Here is a 23,982-nt window from a genome sequence, read left to right as displayed (position 1 = left end):
AGGGAAACAAATGCTTCCATATCCAAACATGAGTACTTCTCAGGCTTTAAATGAGGGCTCAGGGCTGGCCATTATGGCAGTGAAAGCCATGTACAGGATGGGACACTAAGCAATTCCCACATTCTTCACAGACAATATCCCAACTGTGTAGCCAACAGGTTCTTGATTACTCTGAAAAATCAGGTCAAGAGCTAAAACTCTGAGGCTTATACTGCTTTTGAAATACCAAAGGTGGCTGGGCGCGGTGGCTCAAGCCTGTAATCCCAGCACTTTGGGAGGCCGAGACGGGTGGATCACGAGGTCAGGAGATCGAGACCATCCTGGCTAACACCGTGAAACCCCGTCTCTACTAAAAAATACAAAAAAAACTAGCCGGGCGAGGTGGCGGGCGCCTGTAGTCCCAGCTACTCGGGAGGCTGAGGCAGGGGAATGGCGTAAACCCGGGAGGCGGAGCTTGCAGTGAGCTGAGATCTGGCCACTGCACTCCAGCCTGGGCCATAGAGCGAGACTCCGTCTCAGAAAAAAAAAAAAAAAAAAAAAAAGAAATACCAAAGGTATTATTAGAGCTCCACAGGCTGGGTCATAATAAAGGAAGAGTGTAGGATTTGGAGTCAAAAGACCTAGGTTTTCATTCTGGCTCTGCTTAATCTAAGTCTCTTAATCTTTTTCAGCTTCCACTTCCTCAGAAATAAAACAGAAATTGTACTCCATTACAACACTTTGGTCGTATGGTCACATAATGAGGTAACTGCAGTGATTTATTATACAATTTCTTATGCATTATAAAGATTTACATGTATTCTTTCACTTAATCATCACTTTGACCCATTTTATAGATGAGGAAACTAAGGCTAATAGGTGAGCGAATTAAAAAAACCAGAATCCAAATATGGAAAGGCGGCCAGTAAAATGTTAAATGCCTCTTTAAATGTTAGTTGTATTTATCATTGGATGGTAGACATCCCTTTAAAAAATGGTCTTCAACAACTTCTTGACATATCTTATTTACTGACTGAGACAGGGTACTGTTTAAACAAACACAGGGGCTCAGGGTTAGATAGAGAAGGAATGTTGCCCACTGGTGTTTTTTTTTTTTTGAGAGGGATTTCTTGCTCTGTCATCCAGGCTGGGGTGCAGTGGTGCAATCTCAGCTCACTGCCACCTCCGCCTCCCGAATTCAAGCGATTCTCGTGCCTCTCCCTCCTAAGTAGCTGGGATTATAGGCACCCGCCACCACGCCTGGGTAATTTTTGTATTTTTTGTAGAGATGGGGTTTCACCATGTTGGCCAGGCTGGTCTCAAACTCATGAGTTCAAGTGATCTGCCTACTTCGGCCTCCCAAAATGCTGGGATTACAAGCATGAACCACTGTGCCTGGCCGCCTGCTGGTATTCTTAATCGAACCATTAGACTATTGGAGAATTAGATAGTCTGGTTAAGATAAAAGAATCTGTCAACCAGTACACTGCCTCTTTATGCATTATTCTGTAATTTTAAGGCAGAGAAATATAAAGACCCAGGTTTTAATCAAAAAGTCTAACTTGAGTCTGATTTGATGAAGCATCATAATAAGGGTGTTGGAATACGTAGATTTCTTCAGGTGACACAGACCTGATTCTACCACTTGGTAGTGAATGTCATGACATGGACAAATAATTTGATATTTTGGGCAGTCATATCTTCATTTGTAAAACAGGGATAATTAAAAATAAATAGATAAATAAATAAAACAGGGATAATAGAGTGAAAGTGTTCAGATGGTGACAATGGGATAATGTTAAAAAAAAAAGCACTTATCATCAAGCCTGGCACATAGTAGGTATTCAATAAGTAATGGCTTGACATTTCTTTGATATCCAAATACGGATCAAACTATAAAACTCCACTGGTATCAGCTTCTCAGTTCTGGGCTCAGCTTCATGACTGCTTTACCTGTAAATTCGATGTCCACAAAAACCTTGATTAGAGCCTCTGCAAGTTGGGGTGCATACTGAAAGTTGCAGAACACACGTTTCCGGTGGAACACACTGGATACCAAAGGATTTGGGGTCTGATCCAGGTGGGGCATCACTGCTTCCAACACCTCTGCTAGTTTGGCCCTCAGATGGGGATTCTTCATTCTGCAAAATGGGAAAAAAGCAAGATGAGCAGATAAGCTTAACTCCAAATTTATGACGCTGTTCTCTCCATATAAGAATAAAAATCCACCCTAAACCATCATTATAGGAAAAAAAAAAGATCCACTTCTGCAGTTTTAAGTTTGTCAGTTTCTTGGTGTGGGTGGAGGGTAGGAGGTGGTGATGCAGGGTACATCATTTAACTCTTGAGTTGACAGCTTACCAACTATGAGGGTGAGCACTTAAGTTTTTGAATGCTTAGCCATTGTTTACTTCTCTGTAATAATGCATTATTTACTGCTTACTATTCTCTGACAGTTTCATGTGGAATAAACTTGCCTTTTCAAGCTTTCTGAGGGTAAAGACTAGAATATAATTATGCTACATTACCCATGACGCATACAGTGTATGCATAATACTTGTTGACTTATGACTTCTCATTAGGTATGCTCAGCTCAGTGAAGAATTGGCTTCTCTCTACTTATCACTGATACGGCTCAGGGAATTGTGGGTCATTCTCTTCATTGTGCAGCAAATCTTCACTTTTGTACAGAGTTTCCATTTCCTTTAGCCTATGCATCAAAAAAATCAGGGAAGCAATTCTACAAGTCACAGTATCTTCCTTTGGAAAAGAGGTCTGGAAGCTATGAGTGAGAAAACTTGAAATGAGAAATAACATTGACTTAAGTTTACTGCTCATCCAACTCTGGCATTATGTTAACTACTTTAACCATGGACTAGCAGTGGAATTTCCATAAGATACCTTATATGCAGGATTAAATTTTCTGTGGGCAAAGTTCATTGTTTATTATACCTCTCAACAGTGGGGTTTCTGGCTACCCATATGGATGGTCAGGTGATTCATTAATGTTACCATAACTTCTGAAGGCAACCCCTTATGATTCAGGCTTGTTTATTTCTTGGTTTAGAAGTCTTCTGAATGTTTTACAGCCTAAACAGTGACAGAACCAAGCTTACAGCACTTCACCTTTCTATGCTTCCAGTGAAAATGGTGATAAAGTGAAGGACATGCTCCAGGGAATCTGCTGATGTCTCCAAAATGTCATCGGCAAAGCGGCGGAGAAAAATGAGAAAATCACCCAGGTTATCAGCAAAAAATTCTGAAAAAGAAAATATTCACTGGAATTAGCCAAACATCTGTATATTTGTACTAATAAACAACATTTAAATTCCTTTCACCCTACTTAATGAAGGTTAAAAAAAAAAAACTAAATGTTTTGTTGGTACTAGAGATGGTGGTAAGTCAATAAATGTAAAATCTCCTTTAAATGTAAGTCAATTTAAATTTTTATTCAAGTAAATATATGAACAGTAATGACACAAAATGTTAACACACCAGTATACTAATATATACATTTTTAGTCTCAAGGTTAACTGTGGTTTAAACCCTTCAGATGTGTGAGGATGCCCTAATAAAGATTAACATGTTAGGTGATGGCGGTAGCCAGACTCCAGGATGGTCCTCCAATGATCACTGCTTTTTGGTATTCATGACCTTATGCAGTCCTCTCCTATATTCACTCTTTCAGAGTAGAAGATAAACTCTGAGGCATACAGTAGATGTGATGCTATGTCATTTCCAAGATTAGGGTATAAAAGCTTACAGTCTCCATTTTGCTCACAGTCACTTGCTCCGGGGGAAGCCAGCTGCCATATCATGAGTAGTATTTAGAAGACACATACATGGCCTAGAAAAGAGGCTGCTGGTCAATAGCACAAGCAACTGAGGCCTGTCAACAACCACATGACTGGGCTTGTAAGTGGATCCTCCAGCCTAGCAGAGTCCTCAGATTCCTAAGGCCCTGACAGCTTGGCTACATAACTTCCTGAGGAACTCTGAGTCAGAATCATGCAGCTGAGTAAGCTGTTTGCAGTGTTGTTGTTGCTATTTTGTTTATTATTATTATTTTTTTTGAGACAGGGTCCTGCTCTGTCACCCAGGCTGGAGTGCAGTAGTGCAATTATGGCTCACTGTGGCCTCAACTTCCTGGGCTCAAGCCATTCTCTCACTTCAGCCCCCTGAGTAGCTGGAACTACAAGTGTGCACCACCGTGCCTGGCTAATTTTTTAGTTTTTGTAGAGATAGGGTCTCCCTATGTTGCCCAGGCCAATCCTGAACTCCTGGGCTTAAGTAATCATCCTGCTTCGGCCTCCCAAAGTGCTGGGATTACAGGCATGCACCATCATACCCGGTCTGTAGTTTTAAGCTGCTATGTTTTGGGGTAATCCGTTATACAGCATGATATGACCAATACAATGGTTAAGAACACATAACCTGATTAGATTGGCAACACCTGCCCACCCCTCAATGACTCACTGACACATACACACATACACACACATACAAACCCTCTCTCTCTCTCTTTCCCTTCTGAGTTAACCAATAGGAGCTAATTTTTTTTCTATGAAAAGGACAGGAAAAGTTAGATGAATGTGTAAGTTGAACAAATATTAATGATAGAAACTAACAGCTCTGACAGGAAAAGTTAGATGAATGTGTAAGTTGAACAAATATTAATGATAGAAACTAACAGCTCTGAAAACTCTGATTACACTTAATCCTTTGAAGATGATTTTCTGATATGCATAGCAGTGGGGACACAAGGTTGAGGAACAAGTTGTTAGTCACCCAATACTTTGACCAGTAGATATTATCTAAGTTTGAGTTGTTTCTCCAAAAACCACTGAATGACAATGAAGAAAGGGTATTTTGAGGATTAAACTTCCAAACTGACCCAGTTAAACTCAGAAGGCTATAAATAGGACATTCCCAAGGGAGAGCCTGCTTACCTGGCACATAAGCCAAAGAGCTGTAGCCATCTGGCAAAGGAAAGGTTAACTCTATTGGTTGTGAGCCCTCATTGCCTATGGCCAGTTGAACCAGTAGAACAGCCATGGACACCTGCAAGTTTAGGCAGTTTTGTAGCATTTGTGGCTCTGTCATGGCAGTCTTGGTAGAAAGATAGATGGTCATCAATCGTTCAAACTGCTCACGAAGATTGTCAGCAGCAGGGCTAGAACTTTGCTGAGCATCCCGCCAGGCAACCTGCAGCCGATGCAGATTTTGGTTGATTTTTACCATCTGATCATGCAACCTGCCCCCAAGAAAGCAGAAGAGAGTGGGTCAGGGAAAACAGAAAGTCATACACACACACACACACAAAAACCAAACAAAAAATAAAAAAAAACCACCTCAATTATTTATCTAGTCTTCTCTTTAAGGATAGTAGGGAGCTGCAGTTGCAATGACACAGAAGGCACTCACAAAAGTTTTTGACAGGACACAGGCAGGGTGCACAGCAATGTATTCAACATAATCAAAGCTAATTGCAAATAGTTAGCAGGCTTCAGTTGAAATACACTATCCAAAGAAAGGCAGCTTGGCTGAGTAGGGTGTAGAATGGGCTGTTACTACATAAAATAAATCAAAGTACAAGAAGCCCAGCAGGATAGTTTTACATCACATGAGGGCAATGATCATACTTCGATGCAATGATCATACTTTGATGGGGTTATATGGATAGTCTTTCTTCGGTTAGTAGAAAACTAAGCTGGTGAAAAGGGACTCTAGATTAGTAATGACCACATATAAACTAGTAGCCACCTGAGATGCAATCTAAGAGCAGCTTCCAGCACTCTGTTGTTCAATATTAAATTAAATTATTCTTCAGAAAAGGTCAGCCTAATATTCTCTACTGAAAGGAAGACACATAATTCAAAGTTATGGATAATAGTCCAAAATCATTTCCTTTGGCTCTGTAGATAATGTCTTGGCTAGTTAATATTGGGAAACTAAATGATACTCATTTTTTGTTTGAACCTAGGCAGTTGAGCAGGTTAAACACATGCTGAACTTTTATCTACTGTCTTATTTAAAATGTCTATGATGGAGATTTCTCTCTAAAGATATAATTTCATTCCTCCAGCAATGTGTTGACTGAGTAGTTTTGAAAAATGCGGCCGGGCGCGGTGGCTCAAGCCTGTAATCCCAGCACTTTGGGAGGCCGAGACGGGCGGATCATGAGGTCAGGAGATCAAGACCATCCTGGCTAACACGGTGAAACCCCGTCTCTACTAAAAAAGTACAAAAACTAGCCGGGCGAGGTGGCAGGCGCCTGTAGTCCCAGCTACTCGGGAGGCTGAGGCAGGAGAATGGCGTAAATCCGGGAGGCAGAGGTTGCAGTGAGCTGAGATCCGGCCACTGCACTCCAGCCCGGGAGACACAGCGAGACTCCGCCTCAAAAAAAAAAAAAAAAAAAAAAAAAAAAAAAAAAGAAAAATGCTCTGCATCAATTCAGCTATCTTGAGAAGGTATTAAAATTGCTATTCTTAGTGTCCCTTTCTATGACTGCGTTGCTGTTTTCTCCCTCTACTTATACATGTCATAATCAGCTAAATCAGAGGAAAACAAATTACAGAATAATGTACAGCCAGAACCAGAACTGTTTTTGGAAGTCATACATTCTAGTTCTAAAATCTTCACATATTCTAGAATCTTCTTTATCTAATGTCTTTTGTGGTCCTATTGATCTCATCAGACTCCCTTATAAACATTTCCTTAATTTTTGCCATTTTTGTCTCTCTGTAGAGTTAGAACTTGGTCTTTTTTTTTTTTTAATTAATTAATTATTATTTTTTTTTTGAGACAGATTCCCGTTCTGTTGTCCAGGCTGGAGTGCAGTGGCATGATCTCGGCTCACTGCAACTTCCGCCTTCCAGGTTCAAGCAATTCTCCTTCTTCAACCCTAACCCTAACCCTCCTGAGTAGCTGGGACTACAGGCACGTGCCACCAAGCCAGGCTAATTTTTTGTATTTTTAGTAGAGATGGGGTTTCACCGTGTTAGCCAGGATGGTCTTAATCTCCTGACTTTGTGATCTGCCCGCCTCGGCCTCCCAAAGTATTGGGATGACAGGCGTGAGCCACTGCGCCTGGCCAAACTTCATCTTTTATCACCAGGAGTAGTAATGAATTTTTTTTTTTTTTTTTTTTTTTTTGAGACAGGGTTTCACTATGTTGCCTAGGCTGGAGCGCAGTGGTGCAATCTCAGCTCACTGCAGTCTCAACATTCCGGGCTCAAGAGATCCTCCCACCTCAGCCTCGCGATTAGCTGACACTACAGGCACATGCCACCATGCCCAGCTAATTCTTGTATATTTTGTAGAGACGGGGTTTTGCCATGTTGCCCAGGCTGCTCTCAAACTCCTGGGCTCAAGTGATCAGGCTGCCTCGGCCTCCCAAAGTGCTAAGGATTACAGGCATTACAGGCATTACAGGCATGAGCCACCATACCTGGCCAGTAATGAAAATCTAAGAGCAGAAAGTGTAATATAAAATGAAAACAATTCCACTTTCCCAGATCATAACAGAAAGACAGTGATTTAATTTTTAAAGTTTAACAGGTCAAAAGTTAAAAACAGGTCAGGCACAGTGGCTCATGCCTATAATCCCAGCACTTTGGGAGGCCACGGTGGGTGGATCATCTGAGGTCAGGAGTTCGAGACCAGCCTGGCCAACACGGCGAAACCCCATCTCTACTAAAAAAAATACAAAATCAGCTGGGCATGGTGGTGCATGCCTGTAATCCCAGCTACTTGGGAGGACGAGGCAGAAGAATTGCTTGAACCCAGGAGGTGGAGGTTGCAGTGAGCAGAGAATGTGCCACAGTACTCCAACCAAGGTGATAAAAGCGAATATCCAACAATAAAAGTTAAAAACAAATTTAAGGAATCTGGACAAAGCTGATTCATGAAACACAAATAAATTCATACAATGCCCCTTTTCTATTAGATTTTAATGTGAGCCTTTAGAATAAGCTCAGATTATATCTCTAAGATTCTCCCTCTCTTTTTTTTTTTAAGAGATAGGTTATCACTCTGTCACCCAGGATGGAGTACAGTTGCACAATCATAGCTCACTGTGGCCTCCATCTCCTTGGCTAGAGCAAACCTCCTGCCTCAGCCTCTGGAGCAGCTAGGACTACAAGCATATGCCACCATGCCTGGCGATTTTTTTTTTTTTGGTAGAGGTGGGGGTCTTTCTTGCCCAGGTTGGTGGTCTTAAACTTCTGGCCTCAAGCAATCCTTCTGCCTTGGCCTCCCAAAATCCTGAGATTAAAGATGTGAGCTTCTGTGCCTGGCCAAAGACTCCATTTCTACCTTTCGGTTATCAACACAACTCAACTGTTTTTTCCTAATGACATCAGAGGAGTTACCTGTGAAATCCCAAGTACAAGGTGTACTCTGTCAGGGCAAGGTTCTCTGTTACAAGGTTGTAGTTCTGTGGAAACTTTGGCTCCTGTATAGCTGGGATCAAACAGGTTTCTTTGTCCAAACCTCAAAGAGGTTAAAAAAAAAAAAAAGACAAAACAAGGGTAAATGTCTTGTCACAGACATCCATCTTGGTCTCCAGTCTCCTCTTACACTCATTCAATTTCCATACTGTTAGCAGTGATATCTTCTTAAAAACATATCTTGTCATACTAGTTCTTTGTCTAAATATATCTTTTGGCTTCTCACCGTCTACAGAAATACAGTTAAATCTTTTTCACTTGACCATGAAATTACCAAAAATTAAAAGGAATAATACTATAGATTGTTTCAAGTGATAGGCAATAGATCATTTGTATTTATTTTGTGTTTTTCTGAATTTGATTATTTGCTTTTGAGCAGTTATCAAGTTTACAATTAGAATTATAAAACTGGAAGGAAATATACCAAAATTAAGAGTGATTTCACTTACAGGGGTAGGATTATGAGTCATTTATTTTCTTTTCATTTCTCTGTACTGTTTTCTCCAATCCAGCCCCAACTACCTTCCTCCCTTGACCCATTTCTCCCCAACTCAACCCCATCTACCCCTTGCCCTAGCCACATTGAGCCTCTCACCATTCCTTAGTCAAGACTTTCCATAGTTTTATACATTTACACTTGCTTTTCTCTCTGTATAAAGGGACCCTCTTGCTTCTTTGCCTGGTAAAACCTAACTTGTCTCTCAAGACTCAGCTATGAAGACCTCCAACTTCTGCAGAATTGATTGTTTACTCCCTCCTCTGTGCTCACACAGCTTAGCCCTATACCACATTATAATTATCTGTTAATATATCTGCCTTCTGGAGCCTGAGTTCAAAAAGGATGAGGACTCTGCTTTATTCATTTTTATGACGTATGAATGAATGAACATGCAACACTGCCAAATCCAGAGAGAAGGTCTCACTAAAGTACAACATTTAAAAGCTACCAGGTGTTTTTTTTTCCTCTCAAAAATCTGTCTTTAAAAAATTCCGGCCGGGCACAGTGGCTCACGCCTGTAATCCCAGCACTTTGAGAGGCTGAGGCAGGTGGATCATGAGGTCAAGAGATCGAGACTATCCTGGCCAACATGGTGAAACCCCATCTCTATTAAAAACACAAAAAATTAGCTGGGTGTGGTGGCACGCACCTGTAGTCCCAGCTACTCAGAAGGCTGAGGCAGGAGAATTGCTTGAACACGGGAGGAAGAGATTGCAGTGAGCCGAGATAGCGCCACTGCACTACAGCCTAAGCGACAGAGTGAGACTCTATCTCAAAAAAAAAAAAAAAAAAAAAAAATCTAGATAGCTCTTGTTTCTGCCTCATCTTTTTTTGAGAAAGGAACTCTATGAAAAAGGATAAGGGAGTGAATGCTTTACACGTTACACATACATACACACACACACAGTTTTGAGAAGCCTGGTTCTCGAACCCTACCTCTCATGTGTACATTTTTAATTTTTCGTTCTTCATCATTCAACTCCTTGAGGGCACAGTATGTGGGATTAAAGGTGAGGAGCCGAGAGGATCTGGGTTTGCAAAATGGCTGGCACAGCTTCAGGAGAGCAGCACCCAGATTCAGAAAGAAGGCATCCGAGGCATACATTTGGAAAAAGATTTCTGGCATCTGATTGGCCCAAATCTTAGTGCGGCCTGCATTTGCATGCAAACAGTTTCCAAGCCAGGACAAGATACAGTGTTTGGTTTCTGGAGAGAGCTGGAGTAAGTTCTTCAGCATCTGGTAGATCTTTTCGTGGAACTGAGCCATGAACTGTTCAACCAGAAAACACAACCACAGAGCGTTCCAGTTTCACAATCCTAATATTTTTTATTCCCAAACCTTAGCAACTGGCAGTTTCTAAAAAGATGCTAATCCTAATCTTTCCCCTCACTCTCTGTGCCTTATCCCCTAATTTGATTTTAAAATATATTTCTGGGCACTTATAAGAGATTTTCTAATCGGCTGCCGAACTGTAGATGGCATTACATAGTATTAGAGCATAGGTCTGTAAATTTTTTCTGCAAAGGGCTAGATGGTAAGGATTTCTGGCATTACTTGCCATACAGTGTCTGTAGCAATTATTCAACTCTATCACTGTAGCGTGAATTCAAACCACAAACAATACATATACTAATGGGCATGGCTATGGCTATGTTCAATAAAACTTTATTTATAAAAACAGGTGGCAGGCCAGATTTGGCCACTGCTAGTTTGCCATGCCCTGCCTTAGAGAGGTGTAATGATTAATGAATAGGAGACTTAAACTAATAAATAAGAGACTTAAATCCCCAATTCAATCATTTAAATGCCTCATGTTGGCCAGACCTCTACTATAATTTATGTGAAGAAGCCCAAATAGAGAGGGCATAGGTTAGACAGGAAAAGGAAGAAAAACTGGGTTTATAAGCTAGAGTTCAGTCAAAAGGTTTTCAGAGCTAAAGGTATAGCTCAGTGAGAAAAATGAGGGTTGTGGGGAAGTAGCCGTAGCAGTGCTACAGCAAAGGGTAAGCAGTAGCAGCAGCTCATTCTTACCCCACACAAAGGTTTATCCTCTGTTCTTAGCATATGTTAAAAAGAGGGCATTTTTTTTTTTTTTTTTTTTGAGACAGAGTCTCATTCTGTCATCCAGGCTGGAGCGTGATGATGCAATCATGGCTTACTGAAGCCTTGACCTCCCAGGCTCAAGTGATCCTCCCACCTCAGCCTCCCGAGTAGCTGGGACGACAGATGCTTGCCACCACGCCCAGCTAAGTTTTGTATTTTTTTGCAGAGGTGGGGGTCTCACTGTGTTGCCCAGGCTGGTTTCAAATTGAACTCCTAGGCTCAAGCGATCCTCCCACCTTGGCCTCCAAAGTGCTTGGATTATAGGCTTGAGCTACCACACCCAGCTTTAATTTATTTATGTGATGTAAAAGCCAACTAGATCAATTTGCTTTCCCAGAGAGGCTTGAGCAGCCTTATCTGTATCTGCTTTCTGAGAAAACTATTTTAAGATCAGGGGGCTGGGATACCCTGGTAAACAGTTCCACCTGATGGATGTTGGCCTCCTGTACTTTGATCTCCTGGGGGCTGGAACGAGATGGATTCAAAAAGTAGCCATGATTTTCTACAACACCCGGAGTCTTTAATAAGCAGGAGATATTCAGAATTATTCCCAGCAAGGTCTTCTGGTACATTTGCCCATTGGTAGGGTCCTTGGGCTGAATGTATTCTACAAAAACCTGTAAGAGAAGACAAGTCCTGCTTATTCGTCTGCATGGTAAGATAAGGTGATGCGGTGGGAGGGCCTCAGAACAGTTAAGTTGATACAACAACCAAGCTATCTTTTTCTTATTTTATAGGTAATATTACAGTGTCTTCAGGATAGGGAAGCATAATGTATTACACATCTAGCTCAACTGAATATATATCATCTTTCAGACCTACCTTTGCCATATCTTTTTGCCTAGTGAAATAGAGAAGAATATCCAGATATGCATACAAAAGGATCTGACAGAGCTCGAGATCTTTTATTCGGCCCAATAAAATATCAAACACTGGAATCATGACTTCTGGAAATGTTCGAACTTCCTCATCCAATATCAAGGCTTCAATGACCTCTTCCAGAAATTCAGTTACATCTTCAAAATCTAACAGAAGACAAATGAGAGAGAAAGGAGGGCACAAGAATTTTTATATGCCTTTACACGCTAGCTCTTTACTTTCAATAATTCTTTTTTTTTTTTTTTAAGAGATGGGGGTCTTGCTTTTTTGCCCAGCCTGGATTGTAGTGGCTATTCACAGGTGTGATTATAGCACACTACAGCCTCAAACTCCTGGGCTCAAGGAATCCTTCTGCCTCAGCCTCCAGAGTAGATGGGACTACAGGGGTGTCCTACCATGGCTGGCTTTATTCTACTGGTACTCAACCTCAAAGATCAAGATGCGAGCCCTCTTCCTTAATCTGTACCAGAACCATAATGGCTCTGAGACTTTCTAATGCAATTAGTGAAATTTTAAATCTGAAAATCAAAATGTAGAAGCTTACAGATTTTGCTCATGTACTCACGGGCTCCCTGGATGGCTTCTAACATCAAATCTACCAGTTGCTCATGGATGTTTTGGTCAACATAGATCTCCGGGGTGAGAAGAACTGTTCGGGTATTAGACACAGTGAGGTTTCTGCACTGCACTGCAAAGGGTAGCAGGTTCTCTGGAACTTTGGTAATCTGTAAACAGCATGAAGAAAAGAGCGAATAGTCTAACTCTAATCTGGAATGAAAGTAGACATAGTGAATAGAATAGAAGAGACAGACTGGTCTCCTGTGGATGCTTGAAAATGACTTAGAGATTCAATCCTTGGCTTAAGGAATCATCTATCTGCCTATTTAAAATTCCAATCCTGGAAATGTCAGGCTTAGCCTACTCTAATATTTACATCTCAGTGGAAATGAATTCATGAGTCCTTTTCTGTTTTTTGAGACAGAGTCTCGCTCTGTCACCCAGGCTGGAGTGCAGTGGTGTGATCTCAGCTCACTGCATCCTCCACCTCCCAGGTTCAAGTGATTCTCCTGCCTCAGCCTCCTGAATAGCTGGGATTATAAACGTGTGCCACCACGCCTGGCTACTTTTTGTATTTTTAGTAGAGAAAAGGTTTTGCCACATTGGCCAGGCTGATCTCGAACTCCTGGCCTCATGTGATCCACCTGCCTTGGCCTCCCAAAGTGCTGGGATTACAGGAGTGAGCCACTGTGCCCAGCCTCATGAGACTTTTTTAAGGATGCGATTTCTAAAGAGGTTTTATAGAGAACAGGAGGCACTAGTTAACTGGGAAGAAGGGTGGACCCCAAGATACAGAAAGCAGAGACTAAAGCTTTAGTGCATCTGATATCCAGTGTTCTAAACATACTATGACATATATAAATTGATATAAAACATTTACTGTCCCTGATATTCAGTTCTAGACATACTATGACATATATAAATTGATATAAAGACTGATCCAACTCTGGCCTACATGCTAAAGTCATACCCAAGAGGACAATATGGTATTCAATGGGGATTATTCCTTTACCTCTTCCTTGGCTCTCTGGAAGCAGGAGTAAAGGTAACAAAAAATATGCCTCTCCCCTGCATCTCGATCAGCAGAGAGATTTAGTGTTGTAGAAGAAGTCATGTTAATTAAGTGGTTGCCTGGATCTTGAAGTAATAAGCGAGCGAAGAGGGCCTATAAAGAAAAACAAACAAAAATACTAAACTATTGCAAAATTAATCTTAGAACATTAAGATGTAAAAGGTAATTCTGATACAGGTTATTAGCAAGAATCACAGATTTGAATGTAGAGTGAAGGAGAAAAAAAGGGCCCTGTATCTTTTTACTTTATAAAATATCAGAAAACTATGGTATATATAAAGTTATCCTAAACCAAGCCTCAAGTGTCTAATATAGCCCCAGCATAGAGCAGGCATTAAAAGACTATTTGTTGAATGGTGCTGAGATCAGTGATTAAACTTAAATGTGAAATCTACTATTCTGTGTGATTGCTGATCTCACTCAGACTTATATAAAGATACTCTAAATGTGAAGTTAAACTGCAAGGTGTCAACTGTCTTTCCTACCAAACTTTTATTCTTTCAGTGTTACTCAGGCACCTGCAAGGTACAACGCACTGTTTTTTTAAAGTGCTGTGGTTTACATGTTTGTCTCCAACAAAATTCATGTTGAAATTTGATCCCCATGTGGCACTGTTGGAGGTGGGGCTCGCGGGAGGTATCTGGGTATGGAAGCGGATCCCTCATGAACTGCTTGGTGCTATTCTCAAGGTGGTGAATGAGTTCTTGCTCTCACAAGACTGGATTAATTCTCATAGGAATGGATAAATTCCCTCCAGAGTGGGTTCTTATTAAGCCAGGACAACTCTCAGGTTTTCTCCTCTTTGCATGTGTCCTCATCATATGTGTCCTTTGCTGACCTCCTCTCCCACACTGTGAGGCAGCACAAAAGCCGTCACCAGCGGCCAGGGACATGCCCTGAAACTTCTCAGCCTGCAGAACTGTGAGCTAAAGAAACCTTTCTTTATAAATTACTGCTTCGGTGTTCTTTTTTTTTCTTCTATAGACAAGTCTTTCTTGCTCTGTCGCTCAGGCTGGAGTGCAGTCGTGTGACTATGGCTCACTGCGGCCTCTGCCTCCCAGGCTCAAGCAATCCTCCCACCTCAGCCTCCTGAGTAGCTGGGACTTCAGGTACATGCCATCACAGCCAGTTAATTCTTTGTATTTTTTGTAGAAACATGGTCTTGTTGTGTTGCCAGGGCTGGTAACTCTTGGCCTGAAGAGATCCTCCCAAAGTGCTGGGATTACAGGTGTGAGCCACTGTGCCCAGTCACAGGTATTCTTTTATAGCAACACAAAAGAGACTAAGATAGAAAGGATATAAAGAAGAAAAAGTGATGAGCCTTGTCCTTAAGAACTTAAGTTTAATAGGGGACATAAGACAGGTACATAAGAAAGCTGCAACATGAGATAGAAAGTGACAATTCCCATAAGAGATTCAGAGGCTGATTATTCTAGGTACCCAGAGAAGGGAGTAACACTTTTATTTGGCAAGGCTTTGTAATTTTTTTTTTTTTTTTTGAGATAGAGTCTTGCTCTGTTGTCCAGGCTGGAGTGCAGTGGTGTGATCTCGGCTCATTGCAACCTCCACCTCCTGGGTTTAAACCATTCTCCTGCCTCAGCCTCCCAAGTAGCTGGGACTACAAGCACCTACCACCATGCCCAGCTAATTTTTTGTATTTTTAGTAGAGATGGGGTTTCACTGTGTTAGCCAGGATGGTCTCGATCTCCTGACCTCATGATCCACCTGCCTCGGCCTCCCAAAGTGCTGGGATTACAGGCGTGAGTCAATGTGCCTGGCCAAGGTTTTGTAATTAAGAAGGCATTTTAACTGGTTCTCAGAGGATGGGTAGATTTGGACATGTGGCCATGGTAGATAAAAAGATTCCAAAAGAGGAACACCACAATGTTAGAGATGCACATCCAGGTTAATTGTCCTTCTACTGGTGAAAAAAAAAAAAAAAAAAAGAGACCGGGATGGACATATCGACACAAGCATAAGTTGGAGAACAGTGAGCAGAGTTCAGGTGCATAGCTAATTTTTGCTAAGGGTACACATTAGGAACATAAGAATATTACCTGCTCAACGTTGCTCATATCGAGCCAGTCTTGATCTTCTAGCTCTACTGCCATTTCTTCCAAATACACACAACGGCTGGGGATGCCATTCCCGCTTTTCAAGCTGGGATCACCTGGGAAATAGTTTCAATATGATAGGTTAAGGATTACGCTTTTGTCTTATACAGACAACTGATCTTGACAGCATCACTCTTGAACTGCAAATCTGACTCAGGAATACCAGAATGATCCTGATACACAAAGCAACATCTAAAGATTCAAATCTTTTTTTTTTTCCCCTCTAGTCATAAGAGAATGGGATTTGTTATAAACCTAGCATCATGACATTTAAAGAGTAAATCCCAGACATTAGTACCAACCTTGGGGTTTAACCACAGACAGGGCACAGAGGGCAAATGCTCTCTGATGCCTCTGAGGGCTCCCATCTGAATATTCAGGTTACCTCTGAGAAGAAAATCAGTTTGGCTACCATTCCATGTCCCTTTTAAGGTAGTAAAGGCAAGTAGCTATATAGTGCAGTCAGTATTGAAATGGGAACAACAGATCTATGTCTAAATACTGTTTTTAGGTCATACCAAAAGTTTCACTGAAATATAAAGCCTGAGTTTCAGGGAGTGCAGTGAGTAGGTTTGTATCTAACCATTAGCTGTGATCGGTTTCTAAGAGCAAGCCCCTAGCCCACGCTCAAATAGGAAGGATAGAATCATGAAGAGATTGGCTACCAGTTTATAACTCACTGTTGTCCAGAGTAATAAGGAAGATCCTTTGGATCATGTGATTGATGTTGAGTTGCTCACATATTTCTTGCTGTGATCGGAATGAGCGGCTAATCTCAGCCACAGAGTAATCGAATTCATCCAGGCTCTCTGACACGCTATTATCCGAGTCATCTGGACTAGCTGGGAGTTCATCTGCCAGAAAATGTATACTGTTTAATGTTACAACCCTTTCTTTAAGAGAGAATCAAGCATACTACCAAAAATAATAAATGTAACCAAGAGGATGATAATTTTGGATGTAAAACAAGCTAATCATCTAATTAGTGAACATCTCAAGTCAGGGAAGTTAAGTATAGGGTTTTGAAATTCCTGGCTATAAATCCTACCACATTTTACAAAGCAAAAGTTTTATTTCTATCCAAAATTATACTCCACACTGCCAGAAATAGCAATATGTTATCTTCTCTACAGAATCCTAGTGAACAAAGAATTGCCTAATAGATCAAAATGCCTTTAATTATTTTAAATGTATGGCTTTTCTCCCTGATTTTAAGAGATCACATTTGTTTTAATAGTTCTTAACTGTACAGAAAAATATAGTAGAGAAAGTCTCCTGAACCAATTCCCTAAAGACACTTAACAGTGTTCAGGAATTTTTTCTATTCTGGTGCTAATAGTCATTACTATCTTTTTAATTTTTTTTTAAAAATGGGATACTATACATAGCTCTTTTCAGCTTGCCTTTTAATCAGCACCAACGCCTTTCCCTGTTAGGCCATTTAGAGGCCTACCTCATTCTTTTTAATGGCTGTATTGTATCACATCTCTTGCATGCCCTGTGATTTATGTAGCTACTTTCCAACTGATGAACAATAGGGTTGTTTCTAATATTTCATGATTTTAAATACTGCACTGAATACAACTTAACTCTTTTTGTTTACTTGTATGAGTATTTCTATAGGATAAATTCACAGTAGCAGAACTGCTGGATCAAACAGCTTGAACTTTTAAAAAGTTAACATTTACTGCTAGGCACGGTGGCTCACGCCTATAATCCCAGCACTTTGGGAGGCCAAGGCGGGCGGATCACGAGGTCAGGAGATTGAGACCATCCTGGTTAACATGGTGAAACTCCATCTCTACTAAAAAATACAAAAAATTAGCCAGGTATGGTGGCACACACCTGTAGTCCCAGCTACTTGGGAGGCTGAGGCAGCACAATCGCTTAAACCTGGGCGGCAGAGGTTGCAGTGAGCGGAGATCGTGCCACTGCCTTCCGGCCTGGGTGACAGAGCGAGACTTCGTCTCAAAAAAAAAAAAAGTTAACATTTACTACCAAGTTACCCTCAAAGAGACTGTTCTGATTTGCATGCAAACCCAACAGTATATAAGAGAGTGCCTGTTTGAATCTTCACACATTTTATAGGTAAAAAAACTAATGGTTGTTTTAATTGGCATTTCTCTAATGATTGATGATAATAAATTTTTTAATCATTTGGTTATAAGTTGCCTGTCACATCTTTTGTACCTTTTTTTCTTTCTTGTTCTTCTTTTCTTATTGATGAAATTCCTTCTATTTTTATTTTTTTAAAAAAACTTCTGTCCTCAAAATCTGCTCCCATCCTTTGCGTTTTTTTTTTTTTTTTTTTTTTTTTTGAGATGGAGTCTCACTCTGTCGCCCAGGCTGGAGTGCAGTGGTGTGATCTTGGCTCACTGCAACCTCCGCCTCCCAGGTTCAAGCGATTCTCCTGCCTCAGCCAAGTAGCTGGGTCTACAGGCGCCCACCACCACACCTGGCTAATTTTAGTAATTTTAGCAGAGATGGGGTTTCACCATGTTGGCCAGCCTGATCTCAAACTCCTGACCTCAGGCGATCCGCCCACCTCGGCCTCCCAAAATGCTGGGATTACAGGCGCCTGCCATCACGCCTGGCTAATTTTTATTTTTAGTAGAGATGGGGTTTTGTCATGTTGGCCAGGCTGGTCTCGAACTCCTGACCTCCAGTGATCTGCCCACCTAGAACTCCCAAAGAGCTGGGATTACAGGCGCGAGCCACTGTGCCCGGCCCCATCATTCATGTTGAATGACTACATAAAAGTAATGTGATTCACTATACGCCACATATGAGTCTATATCTACTTTTCTCTATTGACAGAATGGTTACTCTGAAAGTCCATGTAAAACTCTCAAAGTAAGAGTTGTTTCAGTGTGGTGAGTATAAGCTCAATATAGGAAGCCAAAGGTTTTGGCAAAGTACTAATTGCTAGTGGAAACAGGTTGGCTCTGGTGGCATGATAAACTCAGTGTAAACAAACTAAGATGAAGAGGTGCCAAAATAGTAACAGAAGGGCATGTGCCTGCAATGCTTCCAACTCTAGCCAGATTTATGTCTGTTTATAGCCAGAAGGACAAGCGTTCTGTTGCTCAGCTGCTACACTGTTGAGTTCTTCTCTGACCTCCAATGGTGACAGAAGCTAAGAATCTGTTTGGCAAAATTTCCCTCAGCCACATACTCATAAATCATACTTTCTCATTCCTTATTTTTCCTATTTTTCACTCTGCTTTCTCCCCTACAATCTTCTAAACCAGTTTCCCATTCTGGGCCCGTATCATAGAATTCTGGGAGAGATTTCAGAGACTGAAAACATCATCTTAAAAAAAATCAACACTGACTTTGTTTTTCCCTTGCATCCATCACTCACTGTCTTGCCTTTACCTCTTTTTTCTTCAGCCCTTTCTGAAAGGCCAAAAGTCAGCTATGCACCTGAATGTTTTTTTAAAAAAATAAACAAAGGGAAAATGCAAACACGTCTCCTTCTCTCAAAAGAAAAACACTATTATTCTTTTCAGAGAGAGAAAGGGAGCAATTTCTGGTTTGAAAGATTGTGAATATCTCCAGAAGACTAACATATTTGAGAAAAATCCTAATTCTTCTAGTGTATATGCTCCTTATAGGAGGAAGCTGGACTTGATTTTAAATTTGGTCCCAGAAAGAAAACCATTTTTTCTGATTAGTGAGATGTTATTCTGATTTTTTTCACAGTAAGGCTAAGGATCAGATTTTTTTAAAAGTCTGTCCTAACAGGACTAAGCTACAAACGATGCCACTCATTGGAATAGAAGAAGCACTTTGCTTGGGAGGGCCTTTGAAGTGCTGAGCTTAAGAACAAGTCTCATTTGCCTACAGGTCAAAAAAGCTTTTATAGTTCTTCCTTTTACATCTACTTTCTATAGCTACACATGACTTGCTTTCTACACCTACACTTACCACCTCAGTGTCCTATGTTAAAAACATTTATTTAAATAGCTTTTACTAGGTTATTTTTTTTTTTTTTCTTTTAAAGAAAACAGCCTGACAGCTTTGGGATCACAACTGGCATCTGTTACTATGGAACCACCTGTTATCTGGTCTCTTTTTGCACAGTGGAGAGGACAGGGGAGGGGAGGGACTCAAAATAAAACCAACAACAAAAACGAACAAACAAAAAACCCCAATTTCTGCTCTAAACAAACAAACAAAAACCAACTTTTGTCCCAAACTTAAATTCCAATTGCAATTAAGGACTCAAAGAAACTTAATTTGGAAAGACCCCATTCTAGGTCATCGTATCTGCTGCTATTGGCGCCTCTACTTACCAGATTGTTGCTTCAGCTGCTCTTTTTGGATTGCCGCAAACTGTTTGGCATCAGCCAGGGAGCCAAAAAGAGCAGCAAAGGGGTTACTTGAGATGTTGTTGTTATTCTCCTGGTCTGTCATTTCACTTTAAGGTATCCTCCATCCAGACCTAGGGGGAGGGGCTGTTCAAAGGACAGGTATTAGACACAAGAGGGCAGATAACACAATAACTGTAATATGCCCATGATTGTTTCTTTTCCCATTTCTCAAATACAACACATTTAAAAAGACTTTGGGTTAAGATTTTCCAATTCCTGTCCCCAAACTCAAGACGTTTTTGGCAAAATGGTTACAAACCTACCAGCTGGACTCACTGGCTTGATTTGGGGATAGCTAAAACTAAAAAGTCTAAAACATGTTCAGCTGGAATGCATTTGTCTGTTGACATGCTTTCATTTGCTATACCTTTAAGAAAATAGGTTAAGTGGAAAGAATTATTGAAGTCAAAGAGAGAACTCACCTACTAATCGTAATAACAATGTGGCACTGAAAAATAATAAGACAAGAATTATGGATTTCCCAAGAATTATTAAGCTGGCAGTCTAGTTCTCATTAACTGGGGCGAGGACAAGGCACTTCTATGACTTAGGGCTGGGGCTGGAAATTCCTCAGCTACATATAAATTAAGTAAAAGCCATGTCTTAGATTTGGACTCTGGCAATCAGGTCTGGAAGCAGTTTAGCTGTATGTTGTGGGTTTTTAACATAGATTAAGCAATCTATTTATTTCTAGGCTTAAAAATACTGATATTTCTTCCATTAAAAATTAAATGGTCTTTGCTTCATGCTATATCTAACCTTCACTGTTTACCTGATTTCTTAAAATAATACTGAAGAAACACAAATTTCAACGGTCAGGTCTACTGTGTAATATGAAATATATACACCTCAAAGGTGTTTAGTAGAGCTGACTGAGCCTGCATTCACACTCTTCTGATTACATTTCCTCATTCGAGACCAAGGGAACTCAGTGGCACAACAGAATAAGCAGGGCTCCCTGAAAGGCTTTCTCCCCTTTCTGAAATTTTAAAGCCATGACATAGAGATATTAAATACAAGCCGGGCGCGGTGGCTCACGCCTGTAATCCCAGCACTTTGGGAGGCCGAGACGGGCGAATCATGAGGTCAGGAGATCGAGACCATCCTGACTAACACGATGAAACCCCGTCTCTACTAAAAATACAAAAACTAGCCGGGCGCGGTGGCAGGCGCCTGTAGTCCCAGCTACTCGGGAGGCTGAGGCAGGAGAACGGCGTGAACCCGGGAGGCGGAGCTTGCAGTGAGTGGAGATCGCGCCATTGCACTCCAGCCTGGGTGACAGAGCAAGACTCCGTCTCAAAAAAAAAAAAAAAAAAAGAAATATTAAATACAACCCTGAAAAGGGTGGGAAGAGACAAAGGGCATGAACGTTTTGCTCACAAGGATCTTGAATTGCTACAAGGACAGAGACCTTAGAAATAGTGGGGGTAGGGGTATAAAGGAAGAAAAAAAGAACATTTGATCTACCTTTAGTTTATTGAGGCAAGACTCCTTACAGGATCATAGTAACAAAAGTTAATGTGGGTCAGGTGCAGTGGCTCATGCCTGCAATCCCAGTACCTTGGGAGGCTGAGGCAGGTGGATCACCTGAGGTCAGGAGTTCAAGACCAGCCTGGCCAACATGCTGGTCCCCCATCTCTACTAAAACATGAAAATTAGCCAGGCATGGTGGCTGGCAGGTGCCTGTAATCCCAGCTACTTGGGAGGCGGGAGGCTGAGGCAGGAGAATTGCTTGAACTTGGGAGGCGGAGGTTGCAGAGAGCCGAGATTGCACCACTGCACTTCAACCTGGGTGACAGAGCGAGACTTCGTCTCAAAAAAAAAAAAAAACAAAAAACCCAAAAACTAATGTGGTCGAAAAAGTTACCCTTATTTACCAGAGAAAGAGATGATTTATAACATTTCTTGACAATTCTGAGGCATCTTCAGCACTTGCTTCATGCTCCTCTGCCATTTTTTCCACACAAGAGCTAACGGCTAATTAGCTGTAATGACTTAGGCAGTCTAGTCTCCTCTCAGTGCAGCTCAAAGCTTTACTGCTTCAAGGAATTTAACTGTTATTTGGATTTTTAGTAGAGATGGGGTATCACCATGTTGGCCAGGCTGGTCTTGAACTCCTGACCTCAAGTCATCCTCCTACCTTGGCTTCCCAAAGTGCTGGGATTATAAGCATGAGTCACTGTACTTAGCCTTCTGTATTTTATTTTTTGCTATGTATATTTTATTTATTTATTTATTTGAGACAGAGTCTCGCTTTATTTATTTCTTTATTTGAGACGGAGTCTCGCTCTGTCACCCAGGCTGGAGTGCAGTGGCCAGATCTCAGCTCGCTGCAAGCTCCGCCTCCCGGGTTTACGCCATTCTCCTGCCTCAGCCTCCTGAGTAGCTGGGACTACAGGCGCCTGCCATCTCGCCCAGCTAGTTTTTTGTATTTTTTTAGTAGAGACGGGGTTTCACCATGTTAGCCAGGATGGTCTCGATCTCCTGACCTCGTGATCCGCCCGCCTCGGCCTCCCAAAGTGCTGGGATTACAGGCTTGAGCCACTGCGCCCAGCCTGCTGTGTATATTTTAGTCAAGCTTAATAATGCAAAAAGGGAAAGATACCATATTTAGTATTGAAATTAATGAGGGGGCTTTTCCCCATGTAATTACTGCATAAGTTTAATTATTTCCTCTAGTTAATGTAAAACCACCAAGAATTGTCTTATTATTAGCTGACCACCCTTCTACTTCCATCCTAAAATACCTCAAATCCCAGAGGTATTTTTAAAAAGTATACTGAGCTCTTGTTATTTTTCTCTCTAAAACATCACATTCATTTTTTCCTTTGGGTATCCACTCCACTCAATCCAGAAGAGGTTGACCAGTTCAGAAGGGGTTGACTTCACCCACTAGTCCCAGGAATGAACATACAAGTCTGGCTAGGCTAAAAAGAATACAGCATTTTCCGGCCAAAGCAATTGATCCAGGAGTGGGCAAAAGACACTATGGAGGCCTAACAGAGTCAGTGAATACCAGCTTCATGACTTCAGTTGAACCTACAGAAAAGTGAGCTTTTTCCTGCTTGAGATGCTAGGCCGGTAAGTTAGAGTTGCCATCTTTACACCATTTAGAAAAGGCCTAGCCTAAAACCAAGCCAACATACACTAGAAAATAGAATTGAGAGATGGAAAGAGAAGTCTGGACTTTTCAGTTATAAAAACCAATAAAATTTCCCTAAATACCTAAACCAGTTTGATGTTTTTTAAAACACAACTGAAAAGTGGCCAGATTATTACAAAGGACATGGATCACCTGCAACACATAAGCAGAAAGAAAGCTGAAAGCCAGGAATACGGCATATATGACAGAGAAGCTCTTAAGACTATCAAGAAGGCCGGGCACGGTGGCTCATGCTTATAATCCCGGCACTTTGGGAGGCCAAGGTGGGCAGATCATGAGGTCAGGAGTTCGAGACCAGCCTTACCAACATGGTGAAACCCCACCTCTACTAAAAACACAAAAAAATGTAGCCAGGTGTGGTGGCGTGCACCTGTAATCCCAGCTACCCAGGAGGCTGAGGCAGGAGAATCGCTTGAACCTGGGAGGCAGAGGTTGCAGTGAGCCAAGATCATGCCACTGCATTCCAGCCTAGGCAACAGAGGGAAACTGTCTCAAAAAAAAAAAAAAAAAAAAGACTACCAAGATAAACAAGAAGAATTTATCACCATAAATTGCATTACTTCCTTCTTTCTCAATACTATACTGTTGTACTGTATAAAGAAGCTAGCTTTCTACATTTTACCTCTATTTTTACTAGGAGTTTAAACTTTCTGCATTGTATTTCTAAGCAGATCTTCTGTATTGTTAGGCTGTAAGCTCTTCTGATTACATGTTCATATCTGATTATTCTCTCTTCTGTGTCTAGCATTATACATCACAATCACACAATCCTAAATAAGTAGTTATTG

The 23,982-nt window shown here is 41.2% G+C and overlaps 1 protein-coding gene across 4 annotated transcripts in view; it reads right to left on the bottom strand.

The window, feature by feature from the left end:
• Positions 1-23,982, bottom strand: part of UBE4A (ubiquitination factor E4A) — a 44,448-nt gene that overhangs the window by 17,972 nt on the left and 2,494 nt on the right. For 2 of the 4 annotated variants that reach the window (XM_033207010.1, XM_033207012.1), the window contains 13 exons: positions 20,454-20,479; positions 19,954-20,115; positions 16,336-16,509; positions 15,599-15,711; positions 13,482-13,634; positions 12,477-12,636; positions 11,855-12,057; positions 11,440-11,649; positions 9,865-10,198; positions 8,352-8,472; positions 4,929-5,233; positions 3,106-3,238; positions 1,933-2,120 (listed from right to left, as the gene is read on the bottom strand). In XM_033207010.1, coding sequence (XP_033062901.1) covers positions 1,933-2,120; positions 3,106-3,238; positions 4,929-5,233; positions 8,352-8,472; positions 9,865-10,198; positions 11,440-11,649; positions 11,855-12,057; positions 12,477-12,636; positions 13,482-13,634; positions 15,599-15,711; positions 16,336-16,509; positions 19,954-20,074 — 2,215 coding nt within the window. In that variant the 5' untranslated portion in view covers positions 20,075-20,115; positions 20,454-20,479. The remainder of the gene's footprint in view (positions 1-1,932; positions 2,121-3,105; positions 3,239-4,928; positions 5,234-8,351; positions 8,473-9,864; positions 10,199-11,439; positions 11,650-11,854; positions 12,058-12,476; positions 12,637-13,481; positions 13,635-15,598; positions 15,712-16,335; positions 16,510-19,953; positions 20,116-20,453; positions 20,480-23,982) is intronic. The other 2 variants (XM_033207009.1, XM_033207013.1) reach the window with 2 other exon arrangements.

Source organism: Trachypithecus francoisi, unplaced genomic scaffold (assembly GCF_009764315.1).
Source record: "Trachypithecus francoisi isolate TF-2019V2 unplaced genomic scaffold, Tfra_2.0 Lachesis_group8, whole genome shotgun sequence".
In the NCBI taxonomy this organism is placed as follows: domain Eukaryota; kingdom Metazoa; phylum Chordata; class Mammalia; order Primates; family Cercopithecidae; genus Trachypithecus; species Trachypithecus francoisi.
The sequence above is the reverse complement of the archived record's forward strand: the minus strand, read 5'-3'. Positions and strand labels throughout refer to the sequence as shown.